This window comes from Xyrauchen texanus, chromosome 39, assembly GCF_025860055.1.
Source record: "Xyrauchen texanus isolate HMW12.3.18 chromosome 39, RBS_HiC_50CHRs, whole genome shotgun sequence".
In the NCBI taxonomy this organism is placed as follows: Eukaryota; Metazoa; Chordata; class Actinopteri; order Cypriniformes; family Catostomidae; genus Xyrauchen; species Xyrauchen texanus.
Window position 1 is genome coordinate 23,102,373 of NC_068314.1, and position 18,540 is coordinate 23,120,912.

The 18,540-nt window shown below is 37.3% G+C and overlaps 1 protein-coding gene across 1 annotated transcript in view; it reads left to right on the top strand.

Moving 5' to 3' along the window:
• Nucleotides 1-4,002: 4,002 nt before the first annotated feature.
• LOC127632484 (guanine nucleotide exchange factor DBS-like) overlaps nt 4,003-18,540 on the top strand; it is a 90,650-nt gene continuing 76,112 nt past the window's right edge. The window contains exon 1 of the mRNA XM_052111072.1: nt 4,003-4,364. Coding sequence (XP_051967032.1) covers nt 4,283-4,364 — 82 coding nt within the window. The 5' untranslated portion in view covers nt 4,003-4,282. The remainder of the gene's footprint in view (nt 4,365-18,540) is intronic.

The window sequence follows — 18,540 nt, forward strand, 5'->3', positions numbered from 1 at the left end:
TCTTTTAACCCTTAATTTCTAAAAGTTTGGGTTACTTTTGTTTTTGTAATAAATATGGTTTAGTTTAACCTGAGCGGTACAAGGCTTGATGACTTTTCCTAAACTTCCCTTCTGAACTCAAACACTGGACTAGATTTTATGAGCCTAGGTGGTTTTATCAAACAATCCCCCATATGTACCGTTTGAGTCAAATTTGACCCACCATAGGAAATGAATGGGTGAGACTATAACACAGAGCAAATGTTTTATTTGTCAAATAAAAATCAATTAATCAGACAATGCAAAACAGAATCACACATAAATTAAGGGGAGACACTTTAAACATCCACAATGCAAAACACACAGAAATTAATGGTCAGAATTTTTGTCAAAAACAAAAAACAAACAATCAGCCATGTCGCAGAACATGCAAACACACAGACACTTTAATAGAGGAGTTTGAAATGAATGTTTTTTTATGTGTTCACTATAAATAGTGTAATTCCAAAGCAGCTGTACTGAGAATATGGACTTACAACTCCCTGTGAACAAGCTAAAAGTGACAACTAAAGTTTCAAGAAATGTATTTTCATCACAAATCTACAGTAATTGCAGATTTGTATTATTATTATTTCTTACAGTTGTCTGTCATTAGAATACAATAATCATGATTAATCTAATGATTTCCAAAAAGTATTTTTTAATTATTTCCAAAGACCCCCTAGTACCCCTATGGGGACCATGGACCCCATTTTTAAAACCCCAGTAAAGCATGGATTCCCCTAAATCTCATAAAAAATGTGGAAATAAAGTTTACTCTCTGTGCTCCAATATTGAGCTTAAATTGATAGTTCACCCAAAAATACAAATTCTTTCATTATTTACCCACCTTTATGCCAACCCAGATATGCAAGACTTTCTTTCTTCTGCAGAACACAAACAAAGATTTTTTAGGAGAATATTTCAGCTCAGTTGGTACATACAATGTAAGAGAATGGTGGCAAAAGCTTTGAAGCTCCAAAAGCATGTAAAGGTAGCATAAAAGTAATCTATGTGACTCCAGTGGTTAAATGCATATCTCCAGAAACAAAATGATTGGTGTGGGTGAGAAACAGATCAATAGTTAAGCCAATTTTTACTTTAAATCTCCACTTTTACTTGCACATTCTTTTGTTTTTGGCAATTCACATTCTTCATGCATATCGCCACCTACTGGACAGGGAGGAGAATTTATATGATACAACAGACTTATATATTGATCTATTTCTTTGGCACATTTATCATATCACTTTAGAAGACACGAATTTGACCACTGGAGTCGTATGAATTACTTTTATGCTACATTCATGTGCCTTTTGTTGTTTCAAAGTTCAGGACAACATTCACTTGCAACTACAGACCTGAGATATACTTCTAAAAGTCTTTCATTTGTGTACAGAAGAAGAAAGAAAGTCACACATTTGGGATGTCATGAGGGTGAGTAAATGATGAGAGAAGTTTAATTTTTGTGTCGATTATTCTTTTAATGAGCGCGCCATTTGCATTGGAAAAAGCATTGGATTATTAACTTAATTGGACATTGGGCTTTCAATCAATTTATTCTTATCCCTCCTGAAATGGGCGGGACTTCTCAACGGCCAATAATTAAAACTGTGATGTTTGTGATTGACAGCGTATAAACTGAGCTGTGAATCAAAGGCGGCAGATGTAATGGGTAGGTCAGATATATATCCTACAGCAGACGCAGTTCTTTCTCAAATTACTTTACAGTAACTGTGTTACAATGCAGTAGTTTTCTGCAAGTTTATCCACGTTAAATCGAAACCTAAACCAATATTGCATTATTTATGAGTGATAAATCTGTATTGACATTTCAACAGTAGATCAAAAACACAAAGCATCGGTGTTCCGGTCACAGCGTTTGACTTGTGACATTCAGTATGTCCAATAGAAAGCGCTGTTGCCTAATGAATAACGTGCTACACGTGTCCAGCAGGAGGTGCTGTAATCAGCTGTAGCACAGGCTTGCATCGTAATGGAAATGGACCTGCAGCTTTATCTGCCGGTGACACTACTTTAAACCCTGTCCCAAATGGTACAGACTGATGGGGCACTATTCAGCAAGTCCACGAGGGGTCATGATTGGTAAAAGTGTGCATTTGGGACAGAATTCAAATGCAGAATTTAGATGACGCATGTTTTACATTGTTTTTATTTACATGCAGTTTTACAAATTGTTATTTAAAAAAGTCATGGCATTGATAGATAGGATAAAGGAACACACTTTAAACTAACTCTTGAATATTTGTTTTTATTAAATAATTTCAAGCAACATACCGACAATAAAGCATTAGATAAAGAACCTCTGAAAAACAAAGTGCACATATGACTACAGCAACAAAACCCCATTGTTTTATATCTTTAGATAACAAATAAACATTATTCAGACACAAGGATGATTACAGCTTAGAACACATTAAAATTAATAGAAAGAACATACCACCATATATTCGCAAAAATAGTTTTAAATAAATTACCCACAGCCACACTTCTGCAGGTATAAAAAGCACTGTTAGACCGAATGTTGCCATATCAATAAATATAAGCAATCTTACAAGCTACTGCCATGTGCACTAAATTATTCTTTCCTGTCTTGATATTTTAGAGACTCTTTAGGATTCTAAAATCCTATTTGAATCAACAATAACAGTAAAATGGGTAATTCCCTATCTCTGGGAAATTAAACAAAGTTTTGAACAAGTTCTACACATCAGATTTAAAAGTGATTATATATACCCATGATAAGCAAGTAATCCGCCGTTGAAAATCAGGAAAAAGCGATATTCAAAAGACATTTTAATCCGTAGGCCTAATTGAACATCGCCTTGTCCGCCATGTTATTACAGCTCAGAAATTAAGAGTCCTTTTGATTGGTCTGTCGCAAGGACTGTTGGGCAGCGGACTGCTGTGAGCATAGCAGGGCTTCGACGATAGAGGGGGCGCTCGCGAGAATCCTCGCAACGCTAAAATCACAAATGGGACACACTACGGACTCGTGGACTTCACAAGCACGCGCAACTGAAGGCCACGAGACCGCAAGTTCACATGAAGTGCGCCATTTGGGCCATATTTTGTTTTGCCCTAAATTATTTTAATAGCATTTTTTTTCTTGAAACTCTCTATTTGTTTACTTCAGCCAACTTTTTTAAATTAATTAATTATTATTAATACTAATACAATAAAAATACACATTTAGAAGAGATTTTAAGCGAATGTGTTATGTCATGATAAAAACTAAATCAACACAACCATAATTAATCGGAAAAAATGCATAACACGTTTTCATTAGATGTTGTGGCCGGAGCGCAGATGGCGTCCCATCACTGAGCGTTTCCATTGAGACGATCTGGTTCCCAAGGGCCGTCAAGTAAGATAGATGATAGCAGCCCATCAGCTGATATCAAAATGTGGAGAAGAATCTCTGCGGAACGCCAGAGCAGTCCTTTAAAAACACTGTAGTGGGGAAAATGTCCAGAGTCAATTTTTATGTATAGGCTACTTTTTAGGCTGTGTTAATGTAGAATTTTGATAAACGATATTTACAATAATTAATATTAGGCTTAATTTGATTTAATTTGATAATTTTACTTACACAAGCAAAATAAAGGTTGCATTTTAAATTGTAAATTAAAGGATATTTTTAAAAAGTAAATATTTTCTGTCCAATAAGCCATCAAATTTAATAAATTCAATACTGTTAATTAATTAATACATTTTGTAAATATTTACATGATTATTAAATTAATATGAATAATTGAAAAGTAATCAGTATTATAATAATTTCATAATATTTGACCATTTAAATCATTTTGGTGCTACTTGAGGATTAAAATACAGGTTTCATGTATGGGGCTCCATTCCATTGAATCCATTGTTCCAGTTTTTGTAAGAAAGGAGCTCCACATCCCTCTGAAGGCAGGTAGCCTCCCTCTGATTTTCTTCCTGGTGCCTGACACAGTCTTTAGGATAGAAGCCGTAGAGCCGGGTAAAGTCCACCCAGTATCACTCAGATGCAGATTCATAATGAAAGATTAACATCACAAAAGCCTCTCTGCACTTGCACTCTGTAGAATAAAGGAACCAGAATTAATCTGCCAGTGGGATCTATTCTTTCTTGTGTTTTCCATCGGAGGTCTCCATCAGGGACTGGGAGTGGCTGTTGTCTTTGTAAGAGCCGACTGGGGAAGCCCTCCGGTGAGCTGAGTTGCAGAGGAGAGGAGAGAGGCACTGTTCACACCCTGAGATGCTCTGCAGGCTTGAGGAAGAAGAGGAGATGTCTCTAAAGGAGCTACAGCAAAGGGTAGACTGTGTCATCACCCATGTTGGTGAGTGGGGCTCTGGGCTGGAAGGTAAATGGGGGTGTGTGATGGGGGGTGTGACTGCTTTGATGGAGCTGAGCCCTGTAATTCAGAGGGAAGCTGTGATTTCTTTGTTTTGGGGTTTGTGGGCTCCCCCCTGACTAATAATTTCTAGTGATAGAAATATAGAAACACTTAATTTTAGGTAACAATTGTTTATTTTACCTTTAAGTGTCATGTTATCAAAGTTATGACAAACACTCTTGCTCACTCAGTATATAAGCACAATATATGTAGAGCAGAAATCACAGATTTGAATCAGGGCTATAGGTGTTTTAAATGGTAAACATGCTTTTAAACTCTTTCTCATAGGAGTTATTATTATTATTATTTATACTGTATTATATTTGTACCGATTTGTGTCAGTCTTGCATACCTCAGTGACATAATTCAGATATTGCAAGTAGCTCATCGATAAATTAGACTTTGGTTAATTGCCGTAAAAAGTTATGGCTGAAATCGTGTCTCTTGGACTTTGACCTGTCCTGTGACAGGCAGTTTGGCTCAGCTATGCTCTGGTTCCAAGAAAAAGAAATGTGGAAGAAATCCCTACTAAAACCAAGGCCGTTTTCAGTGTTTAGTACCAGTTTTAGTGTTGGTGTAGTTACTTAATTTTGCCTTTCTAGTGCTGTGTGGTTGATGTGGATGAATTATGTCTCATTTTAAACCATCTCCTGAGTGTTCCTCTCTGAAATAGTGATTATTCCAAACCATTATATTTATCATCTTCCTGTCCCCATAAAAAAACCCAGAAATATCCAGGTGCTTCCCTGTGCATGAGAGTGAAGTAGGTAATTGTGCCATGCTGCTACCTCTGCCCTGTATTATAGGCACCGCTGCCGCCTCCACTGTAGCCCTCGGGGGACGTGAATGCCTGTTACCATGGAAACTGAGACGGCCCAATGCAGCTTGCCACAGTGATTCATGGAAACACTCCATGCTTTAACCATGCAGTTGGTGCTTCCAAAGTTCATTATCCGCATTATTACACGCTACTGCTTCAGCCATCTCAGCCAACTAAAATCTCATTTTAAGCTTCTTTATGGGTGATGATTAAACCATTTGCTTCTAGTTCACTGCTTTTAACCGGACTTTGGATTTCATACAAATATTCTAAAAGACTGGATTATATGTTTAACTTCTTGGAAGTCCCCTCAAACCTGTCATGGGTTTAGGGTAAACAACAGCAGAATAAAAAAAAGAGTTGATGCTGTTATGTTTTTCCTGTGGAAATGGAAATCCATTACCGGCATCTCGGCTGACCCATCAGAGCATCACCCTGTCTGAGTCACAGATATTACCATCCAGCCCTTTAATGACTCAACACTGAGAGGCTGTGCTCTTTGATTGGTCAACCATGACATCATTCATTCGTAAATTTAAAAGCTGATATAAAGATCATGAATATTTAACATGTAAAGTATTCTATATAATAAGAGCATCGTAGCAGAGTGTACATTTGCATTTACTGGCTAAGATCAATCATATTTATAGAGGAAATGCTAACAACGTCATAACATTGCAGTAATGTTATGAAAGTGTATTTATAATGTTAAAAATGATGACACGAAAAGCATTTTTTTAACAAAGTTATGCTATGTGCGCATCAATTGTTTAAACTTAAGAGTTGCTTTAATCAGAGAGCCAGTCTGACTCCATTGTTGTTTAAAAGTTAAAAAAAAAAAATGCTATTCCGTCTTCTTAAACTAATCAGGATAAAGGGATTAACACAAACAGGCCTAGGCACTGGCACAGGTATAACACACACAAACACAGTCTCAGACAAGGACACACACACACACACACGCTGGTTTCCATGTTTTATGGGGACTTACCATAGACATAATGGTTTTTATGCTGTACAAACTTTATATTCTAACCCCTAAACCTAACCCTCACAGAAAACTTTCTGCATTTTTACATTTTCAAAAAACATAATTTAGTATGATTTATATGCTATTTTCCTCATGGAGACCGACAAATTGTCCCCACAATGTCAAAAATGTCAGGTTTTATTGTCCTTATTGGGACATTTGGTCCCAACAAAGTGATAAATACATGCTCACACACACACACACACACACACACACACACACACACACACACACACACACACACACACACACACACACACACACACACACAGTTAATTGTATGTGGTAAAAGGGTATGTTCAGAATAGCTCATTGTTTGAAACTTTTATCACACATTATTTTAATACAGTGTATACTGTGCAGTATTTAGTATAAAGGAAACAAGTATTCCTTTCAGACACAGCCATTGATTTCAGGTACTCTTAAAGATATCACATCTGTGTTAGTGTTTTAAAAGTTATGTTTTAGAAGAAAATGTGAAGTAACTGAAGAAAGGCAATTATTTAGTACATTTTGGCCTGTTTGATTATTTTTGTGTGGTTTTCATTTTTTTTAATGCAAAAAAAAGATCCCCTTATTACTTAGTCTTGCATTGGGGATTGTGGCATAAATGCTAAAAAAAATTCTATAAACAGCCCAAATCCGAGGCAGTATCAGTGGCAGTGACAGTATCTCCAAAGACTTGGACTCACAATAAAACAGCGGCAGTGAGCAGTGACGCTCCACAGAATATCCAAAAAGGTGAACAATTGGAAGGTCATAGTACTTCCTTCCCTGTCTCCACACAAACCCCTCCCCTCTCCTCCACTGCCCTTGCCTCCACTCCAGCTGGTTTTGTGAGCTCATCTGTATAGTATCTCTGTTACAGTGTTATATTTTCCTAAAAGCTTCTATGCTGACCTCATGTCAAACAATATTCTGTAACCACACCGTTTTAGTTGTTGACTAGACAGTTGTCTATAGGCTATTCTCTATTCTGCCTGCCATAGTTTTGTTTTTAACACAGAAACAAGCAGGTTCTCATTCAAAGGCAGAAGAAGCTCTCTTTCCAAATCGAAAAACAGAACAGATGCCTTTATGAATCCTCTTTTTTTCTGTTTGGACAGTTCCATTGAATGCCAAAGTCTGAAGTCACATAGTTTCCAGAATTCCCTTTGGTGAGGTCACATGGAGACACTTCAGATAGGAAATCTTGTAGTAAATGCAGATAACTTGGAAGTCACTTATCTGTTTCCCCCTCTCTTTATTATATTAATTTCATATTCCATATTACTTTGAAATGAGCTATTTGGACTATATGTAGATCACACTATGTGATGTATAAAAATAGTTTAGTCTGTTGTTCTTAATTATTCTCTGGTTACTGCCAATATACTGCGGCTTATGAGATATGTTTCTATAATGTGCTCAATATGTGATTTATCTTTTTAATGATTTGAGTAACACATCTGCTATAGGGTAAACTGCAGTTCCCATATGCGCAGTCAAAAATATTTTCTCAGCTAATGGAATAACTTTATGACATTTTCCCTCTCATTCTCCCTGCACTGTAGTGACGAGTGTTTTGCAATCTTTCCCACATACACTGGCTCCTGTAGAGTGAGGAGAATGATTTAAAGGAATAGTTCATAATAGCTCATTTTTGAGAGAGAATCATGACATCCATTGCTGTGAACAAGCCTCTCTCACTGCACTCATGAATGTGCAATGGATGTCAAGAGAAAATTAATTCTGTTTGTGTTGTTTTTAACCAAAACCTATTGTATGTTTTCAGTAGACTTGTAATGACAGGAGTTGCATGGATCACTTTTTAAAATGAAAGTTTCTCACTTTGGTGAAAATATATGAAGACCAAGACAATGAGGGGGCTAGAAGTAAAAAAGGTTAAAGGAATATTTCACCCAAAAATGAAATTTCTCTCATCATTTACTCACCCTCATGCCATCCCAGATGTGTTGAGTTTCTTTCATCTGCTGAACACAAACAAAGATTTTTAGAAGAACATATCAGCTCTGTGGGTACATACAGTGCAAGAGAATGGTGAACAAATCTTTGCTAAAAGCACATGAAGGGAGCATAAAACTAACCTATAAGACTCCAGTAGTTTAATCCATGTGTCTTGAAACAATCCAATCAGTTTCGGGCAAGAACAGACAGATTGCAGTCTCGAGGCACAATCATGATTTCAAGCACTTCTTAGCACTTGACGAATGCACAGAGTCCTAGATGGCCATAGGATGTGTGATCGAGCTTGATATCATAATTCCCAGATGTGCATGACATTCTTTCTTCTGCAGAACACAAACAAAGATTTTAAGAATAATCTTTCAGTTCTGTTGGTCCTCACAATTCAAGTGAACGACGACCAGAACCCAGAAGGTCCAAAATAGGACATAAAGGCAGAATATAAATAATCCATATGACTTCAGTTGTTAAAACCATTTCTTCAGAAGCTATATAATTGAGGGTGTGAAACTGATCAATATTTAAGTCCCTTTTTTACTATAAATCTCCACGTTTGACCAGCCCCAACCATTATGTGGCTGAATGTGAAAATGAAAGTCACTTCCACACAATAATGCAAGTGAAAGTGTAGATTTACAGTTAAAATATAACTTAAATATTCATTTGTTTCTCACCCACACCTGTCATATTGCTTCAGAAGGTATGGATTTAACAACTGGAGTCTTATGGATTACTTTTATGCAGCCTTTATGTCCTTTTTGGACCTTCTGAGCTCTGGTCACCATTCATTTGCATTGTGAGAACCTACATAGCTGAAATATTTTTCTAAAAATCTTAATTTGTGTTCTGAAGAAGAAAGAAAGTAAAACACATCTGGGATGGCATTAGGGTAAATGTAAATTAGAGTAAATTATGGGAGAATCTTTCATAGTTTATGCCCTGGAGGAAGTGTTGCCTAAGTGTTGCTATATGTTTTTTTAGCATGTTGCTATGCAGTTGCTAGGGTGTTATGTATGGTTGGTAGGACATTGCAAGGTGGTTGCTTACTATCCCAAGTCATAGGAGCTCACCCTCAAGGCTCTATAATAGACATTGTGGTGTCTAGATATGGCTCGGGTCTCTCCTTCATTGTCTGTGGGATTATTTCACCAATTTGATCACTTGTCAGGTCAGAAATATTTCACTAAGAAAAGTACGATTAGAGGTATCATTCATAATGTAACTCAAACGAGTTATGTGCTGAAGTTTAATACTTAGGGTTAGGGGTTTGTTCAAATCCATAACCTGCAGTATAAGCATTAGTCATAGTGATGCTTGCCTTAGTTAGAGTAGCAAGCACTACTAATGAGAGTTATCTGGCAGTTAACATACTGAACATGTGCCCGAATGGACATTTGTACCTTTTCATAAAACATACGTTTATATCCTCAATTCAGGGATCCTCCTTCAATTTATGTATACCCATATATGAGTAAGTTGCAAATGGGCTGTTCATCGAGCTACTGTAGAGTGTGAGCCTGGCTGTGATTTGACATCTAGAGAGGTAAGGGTGTAAAAACACTGACTTGCTTTACAAGCACAATGATTTCCAGCCACAGGAATGTCTGAGTTTATGGACCTAATTCTGGATCTACCGTGATCATCCTACCTTCAGTCTCCACTTTACATGAGTGCTCAAACATCCATGAAATCATTGTTTAGGTTACTTTTACCTCTCAATTCAATATATTACTGTACATTTGTTTTCTAGAGTTAAAGTGCCTGAAAAATGTTCTGCCCAGTTTAAATTCAGCACTCAGTGCCACATGATGCCGTCTCATGTGTGACTTTTGTGGGGAGGAGTTTATGTATGTATGCATGTGTGTGTGTGTGTGTGTGTGTGAGAGAGAGAGAGAGAGAGAGAGAGAGAGAGAGAGAGGGAGATGCAAGGCTCTGCTTTGGGGTGGAGAGGGGAAAAAGAAGTCAATGTGTTTGTGATGTTCTTCCTGGCGTACGGAGTGCTGCACAGTGGAGATTGTCTCGCTGGGAGAGAAGCAGAGGAAACTACCTGTGCATCTGGCATTCTTAGAGATATTTGTAGAAAACATGTCAATGTATTACCAGTGTTTCAGAGGCACAGGTTCATCTGTTAACATCTTATTAGCATCTAGGGAGTGAGAAACAAACTGAAAGAGACACACAGAGTGAGAGAAAGAGGAAGTTTGTGGGTCACTTTGGCTCTTGGGTCTATCTGCACGGCGCAGGACCGTCGTCACAATGGGTTCAGTTATGAGTAAGTCAGCGCACTGTTTTTCAAAGCAGATTTTAAAAACAGCTATGCCAGATGAAGGACTTTGCTAATAGACTCATGCTTTTGTGTTTCTCTTGCACTCTCTTTCTTATACCAGTATATGTACGCATTTTTGAGAGCACTGTAGCTCTTGGTTTTGGTTGGATGGTGTGAGAGGGTTTCTCTGAGAAAAAAAGGGTTTATGGGCTTAAAATGCTTAAGATGCACAGCAATTTGACCTGAAAAAAGTGCCAAAAAATGCAGAACTGTTTTTCTCGTAATCCTGCTCAGCACTTTCAGTTGGTCAGACACTGATAAAAAAGTTTACACTTTCTGTCTTCATACTGGGAATAGGTTAACTGAGGTAAAGGGGTTATTCTGTATGTCAAAAGTCCTTAAGAATGTGCAGTTTTGAGGGCTCACTAAGGATAAAAACACAAGTATTCACACAAACACTTTGACACACACTCTAAGCCAAGAGTGTGCTGCAGATAGTCTCTTGGGGTAATATGAATCATTACAATGCAGAGGATACTGGAGGATATTGTATTTGTGTGTGTGTGTGTGTGTGTGATAGCTATACTTTCACTGCATATATATTTTTGTAATCACTTTTTGTCTGCATACCCATTGGAAAGAATAATAACAAACGTGATTTCTTTAAAATCTCAATTGCATGTCCTAGACAGTAATAAGATTAAATAGTGAGCATTTGGAGATTTATCTTTTGGGCTGTCAGATTTCTCTTGTGAGAAAAAACTGTAATTTCTTTCTTTTTTTTTATTCAGTAAAAATATCGAAACATCCTTAATATATATATATATATATATTTTTTTTTTTTACATATAATTAGAATATAATAAGCAAATTATTTATATCCCTCAGGGAATATATCTTGAATTAAGTTAGATTTTTCTTACCCTATTGGCAAATCGCTTTTTTTGTTTTAATTCGTGACACATTTTGTTTACAAATACAAACATTCAAAAATTACAAGTAATAAAACAAAAAGAAAAAAGAAAGAAAATACTGATAACTATAGACTATTGCTTTTTTTCATTGTTGGGGACAAAATTGTTCTAAAAAAAGTGTAATAGAGTATATATTATAGAGTTAATAGAGTTGCCTCTAGTAATGCAATGGGAGTAATAATAATAATTAGCTATAAGAACAACTGAAGCATACAGTATGTCCTCATTGATATGTGTGTGTGTGTGTGTGTGTGTGTTAGGGTTGATGTTTAGTGACAGCTCTGAGGAAGAGCTTGCTCTCAGGTGATGTAAGTTTATCCGCCACAGGAGAAGAGAATAGTTATCTTAGACAGCTTCTGTCCACCTATTCTGATCTGCCCTGGCTTTTCTGTGACCTTAAAATTCACACATCTTATGCAGGATCCACACACACTGTCTCGTCCAGAGAGCTGTAGTGAGACAGGTACAGCATGAGTAGCATTATTCTGGGTTTGCACTGCGGTATGGAAAGCTCTCTGTGCTATCAGATTGTCCCGTCCCGATGCTCTGTATGTGGGCGGCTCTCACGAAGAACGTCCTTTTCCTTGGTCCGCATCTCGGCCGGGGAAATGGAGTCCTACCATCGCTTCCTGGGAGTGTGTCTGGAGACCGAATTAGCCACAAGAAGAAGTATGCCTTCCTCATACACCCCATCTTCCTCTTTTACTTGTTTTGTGTGGGACTCATGTGCTAATAATGCAAATATGACATAAAAAATTCTTAGCAATGGTGCACTGTGTTCCAGAGAATTAGGATTTTTTTGTTGTTGTGTGGTTGTAAGTTGTAACTGTATAATTGGGCAAACAGTTCTGCAGATGACTGTGTGTGTGTCGGTCTGTGTGTGTGTGTGTGTGTGTGTAAACTAAGCAGTAGTGTTACCAGTCAGCCTGTCTTAAAGAGGTTTAAATGGCCTGGTCAGACAGGCAGCTTCATTCAAAAGTTTGATGTTTTTCTATTATATTACAAAAGTTAAGTACAGTATGATTTTATGTTTTTGGCACATGCAGCCTGGATTTGGTGTGAGCTTAAAAAAGGAACTGCGTTAATCGTAATGGATGTGACCACGAGCAGTCAGACTGTAGTAGTCTGGCATATAAATGACAAATTATACACTGATTTTTTTTAGTCTATCTTTAAATATATTTTCTAATTATGATATATCTAATTATCAATTCACTCTCTGACATTTTCTGATAATTTTATCCTTAGGTTTGTCTCTACCCAGGACTTTATACTACTGCTCAAAGGTTTCATAGCTTTCATATCTCGGGTGACTTAACAGTTTGCAATATCAACTTTGCATCAGACCTTTTCCATTCATTTTTGACATACAGTATGAGCATAGAGCTATAACATTAACATGGATAGTATATCCTATATATTATGGTCTTGGATGAATTGTAGATGAGATGTTTGACTTTGTAGTAGCATCTCTGACTTTGGATTTTAGTATCAACTTTGGACTTTGCTGCAGTTTGACATTATTTAAATGTATTCTGAAACTCTAAAGGTGATGTGAGACTACTGGGGTCTTTTTCTTGTAGAACATAAATCAGATAGTCCGACAGTAAAAGTCTCCTTTTGCACTACATTTGTATCTCATTGCTGTCTAAGAGAAACAACTGAGACTCTAAAGAGATCTCAAATGTGATTTTCCTTTCCTATGTGTAGGTTGATGTAATTGCATTTTTAGCTTTTACAAAACAAAATAGCCAGTTTTATGAGCTACTGTACAGATGCCTTTCGTCCTGTCATGGCTGCCTTCCTTCATGTGTCACTGAGGTGCAAATTTACTCCATTGAGTTTTAGGCTGGCAAAAGCATGCTTTGTACTTCAAATATTTATTGTTAGTGAAAATAAGCATTTTTGTACAGAAATGTTTTCCCCTTTGGGAAAACATTAGACCTAGACTAATCCTTCCCTAAAACTGAGTGGTATTCTGTATGATACATATATGGATGGTTCAGAGGTCAGGGTCCTCAAAGACAACCATACTCCCACGAGATCCTCTTTAATGTATCCCAACATAATGAAATCCACCTGCAGAAACTGGGTCAAACATAGTTGTACACAGCCCAAATTTGGACATCATAGTCAAACACATTTTTCTTTCAGTTTGGATCTTGTGGATATAGTGGCCATTTTTACTGTTTGACTGTTTGTTGCTTGTCCTGCACTGTGGAGTGGGGTCTTGTTTGTTCTAAGGTACAGGGCTGATTATATAAATTATTACAAGGGAGCTTTTCTTCTGGTAAAATACAGGATCATGTCAGACATTTTGATTTGAGTCCATGCTAGGGTCCATGCCTTCATTTCTGCAGGGATGTGGATTAAGGGGGATTTTAAATGTACTCTGCCTTATTGAATAATAAATGTCCAATTGGGCATGCTTCAAACACGTTATGCTTTCATTTTGGGAACACACTTTATATTAAGTGTCTTAAACTACTGAAGCATTTAATACAATGTACTTATTATATACAAATATGTTGTTGCCTTTTTTAGTACCTACATTTAATTACATCTGTAGTTACACTGTTAACCTTATCCCTAACCCTAAACTAACCCTACCCCAATCCTTAAAGTGGTCTCACTCCAGAAGCATCTGGTGCGTTCTTAAATTTAGAACAATTGTTTTCTATGAATGTATGCACACCGCTGCCGGTGTTCGCCGTCTGTCGTGACTAACAAGGTAAATGAGACACAAAGAAGGAAAACACAGAACTTCAAATTAAGAGTCTTAAACGTGTCACTTGCCTTGTTCATTCTTGAAAAAGGGAAAAACCTTGGAAACTTTTGTTTGTACTGTCTGCCACCTGAACCACATCAACTTGCCCTGTGCCATGTCCTAGCTGCGACACGGTATGACACTTCTCATCCGGTTTTATACTAACCCACTCCTAAACTTACCCATACCTCAATCTCCATAGCAGCAAATGTGAATCTTGTGAGATTTTGCAGAACAATATGTAGTAACAAAATAGAAACATTGTATTGTGTATATTTTAATGTTGGTAGATAGTAGTTAAAGACACCTAATATAAATTGGAACCTATATTAGAGCAAAGGCTATTAGCACACATTTCGATATTTTGTGATAGCATCATGTGGACATACTGTATGCAACTGTTTCCTGCAATATGATGCTTCTCTAAGCTGTATTGCTGTGAAATAGATGCCCTCACTCATTTGAATGGGATTGTGTATGGGTTTTTTTCTTTAAACTTTCCATTATTTCTTTAGGTATGGTGGTTCAGGGGTCTAGCAAACGTATGGCTCAGTGCTTGGATGAAATGCTAAGATCACATTTGTGAACAGGAGAGCCTTTGATAAATGCTTTACTGCAACCATTCATCTTCTTTTTAAAACATTATTAAGATCATAAGGCTTTAAGTTTATGATTGTATTATTTTGCTGCCTGACACTGCACTCAATTGTCCACCATCGTCTGAAATTCCCCTCCTTCCAAATAGCAGCACTAATTTATAAAGATCAGAGGGAAGCTGAACTGGACAATGGACTGGATGTCCTGTGGACAGCCAAAAAAATAAAAATAATACTCTGCAATTGGGATTCAGAGAGGTAATTTGGTGAGACTATTGTGTTTATTCCTGTAGAGTCACTCACAGTGGCGGCCCATGCATTTTATGTCTAGGCCTTCAGTTTTATTCACACCATTACGAAAACTATGTTTCACAATGATTAAGACACTTTATGGACATTACACATTATGTTGCAGCCAACTAATAATACCAATTGACATTTTAAAAACTCATCTACGAATAAAAGCCAAAACTTTAAATGACACGGAATGCTCAAGGTAGCCTAATTTTAACTGCAGCATGATTGTTTTGTGAAATATATAATTAAATAAAGAGTTAGATTGGGTTACACTTGTAAAAAGCTAACTGATAATATTTGTGATTTAAATGTTGCTTGCGATTACATGTCACTGAATGCTCAAGACATCCTAATTAACACTTTGAAAAGTCTTGATGTTGCTATAATGCAAACTGAAGTCAAAATCAGCCCTCCTTTCCAGTGTAATGCAGAACATCTCGGTTTTTTAAATCCATAAGTATCTCTTTCTCAGTGGCGACAACGGCAGTGAGTGATGACAGCCATCTCTGTCTTGATCTTTCATCTCACGCCCTTCGCTTTCAAATTATGTACTTAATGCGTGATTGCGTCGTTCAAGGCCAGCTAAAAAGCCTTGACTGGGACTTATCTAAAAGACTACTCCCACCAAGAACAAATAAATCAATCTGATTGGGTGATGAATCTGACAATCTGACATTAGATGCCCATATAGTTCACTGTTGAGGGATTCAATGGAAATGTTGAAGGCTTCACGGGCTGCTTCGGCTAACCTGCTCGGCTTCGAACATGTGATTTGTAAAACAGCTGTCACACTTCGCTTATAAGTATCAAGTAATAGATTCTGATTGTATAAACTTTTTCGTTTTTTTGCTATTCATTTGTAGATAAATAAGGAGTGTAAAGTGATTGAAAATACAATGCAAAAAGGTGAATGAGAGAGAGAGAAGAAAAGGACTCACTGGCCCCCGAATATGCTGCCATATGGTCCTCAGCCAGCTGGGCCACCTCATCAAGTGATGCCAGGTGGTGAACTGTTCCAGTACCACCAGTTCGAGCACTTCCTCTGTGCCACAGTCTTCAGCCTTTGGCAGGTATCTCGGAGCTGTTGGGCAAAATCGAACGGGCATCCACAAGCGGAAGTGTTGCCAATGTTGTTCTTGGCTGCGGCCGACCCATTGCAGGACGGCCTACCTCAAGTCCTCATACACCAGGAGGTTGGCCGCAGGAAGTGGTTGAGCCATGAGCTGGGCTTCGCCAGACAACAGCGGCAGTTGGCGGACCGCCCACTTCCAGCTTCTGCCATTCACTGAAAGAGCTTGATAAAAGCCTCCGGGTCATCCTGCTTTCCCATCTTTGTCAGCGTCATGGCATCGCCATGGGTGGGTCCTGGGTCGCGGTCCTCTGCTTGAGCCTGGAACTGCGGCTCCTGCTCCATGCATAGCTTAACCAGACCCTTATGTTGGGCTTGGTGGATGACAACGAGGGTCTTGATTACTTCAGGAAAGATAATTTCTTTCGAACATACAAAGGATTGCTTTTCAGCACATCAATGAACACACACACACACACACACACACACACACACACACACACACACACACACACACACACACACACACACACACACACACACACACACACACACACACACACACACCGGACTGCTCTATGCATCTCTCTCTCTCTCTCTTCCCACCAGTGGTCTGGATTTATCCCTCTCCACTCTCACTGCAAACAAAAAAACAGCTGTTAGAGGTAAATCCTTACCGTTCTGTCTCTCCCGGCATCGCTCTCTGCAAACGTCGCTCAGCCACACCTCCATCACCACAATGTCCTCTAGTTATAGGCAGATTTAATTACCTGATATTTGTTTATTTTGAGGTTATCAGCATTGATATCCCTCTTGGCTGATTAACAGAAGTGTTATATCGCTCATGTAAATGTTCCAAAATCATCTAGAGGTGACTGTTTTACACTGTAAATAACATAACTGTAACAGTAAAAGACTACTGTAAAAATGCTAAAGTTAAATGTAAATTGGTTAACGAGTAATTACAGTAAAATATACTTAATTGTTTAAAATATATTCTGTCCTGATAAGAGTTTCAACTTATTTTTTTCAGTTAAATGGAGTCTTAACATTACTTTTCTAGTTATGATAACATAATCTTTTTTATGTTTTAAATATATAGATCATAGTTATAAAAACAATAACACCACCACTTTTTGATGCAAGATTTTATTTTCATTTAAAAGATCATAGACAGGTTTAAAAAAAAAATGATACAAAACCTGCCAGTGCATGTGTTAGTGAGTGAATGTATGTGTTTGAGCAAGCATGTTAATATGTGTGCGGGTGTGTCTAAGTGAGTATACTGTGTATATGAGTGTATGTTATTTTATCTGTATATGTTTATAATCATTGATAACAAGGGCACAACAGTAGCAACTTTTGTATGATACAGGCATAAAAAGGTGTTTGAACAGATTCATAAGCTTCCCTCATGTAAACGGAACTTTTAACTAAAAGAACAGAAACAGAAATGGAAATAAGAAACAGTCATAAAAGTGTGTTTGAAAATCAGAAAGACTTTCCTCATGGTAAATTGGAAATAAGCTTAAATAACATTAAAGAAATGACAGTTTTTGTTCTTTGGTCTTTCTTGCAAATATAAGTGTTTGAATGTCCATGAATGATTTAAGTGAGAGTGTTAATGTGTGTATTCGAGTTGTGTTTAAAGATTAGTTCACCCAAAAATCATGAAAGTGTCAAAATATGTGATCTGTGCATTAGGATTTACAGTGAATGCATGCATATCAGACCAACTAATGTCTTAGCTACTATAAAATATGTTACTCAATGCTGTTGGATAAGCATTCACTCACCTCATTCACGTTCTTCCCCAAGCCGGCCGGTCCTCTGTCCCATTCATGAGTTGTGTAGTTTAGTTTGCAGTTGTATGACTTTTGGTCCTCGTTTGGTGTTGCATTATGAACTCTCACGTATTAAAATTAATCTTATGTATAGATTGTCTTAAGATTGTCCTTTCTTTAATGAAAGGGACCCCAATATTGCAAATTAAGTTTATTCACAAAGACCTCCACACATTAATCTGTTCCCACAGCCGAGCTGAGAATGCCAGTAAATTATAACTTAAATTGTTAAGTTCATTACACTTCGTTGCGCCCCTTTGAATTTAAATTATATTAAACTGAATTAGAAATTGAATGTGTTTGAAAATCAGAAAGACTTTCCTCATGGTAAATTGGAAATAAGCTTAAATAACATTAAAGAAATTACAGTTTTAGTTCTTTGGTCTTTCTTGCAAATATAAGTGTTTGAATGTCCATGAATGATTTAAGTGAGAGTGTTAATGTGTGTATTCGAGTTGTGTTTAAAGGATTAGTTCACCCAAAAAGGAAAA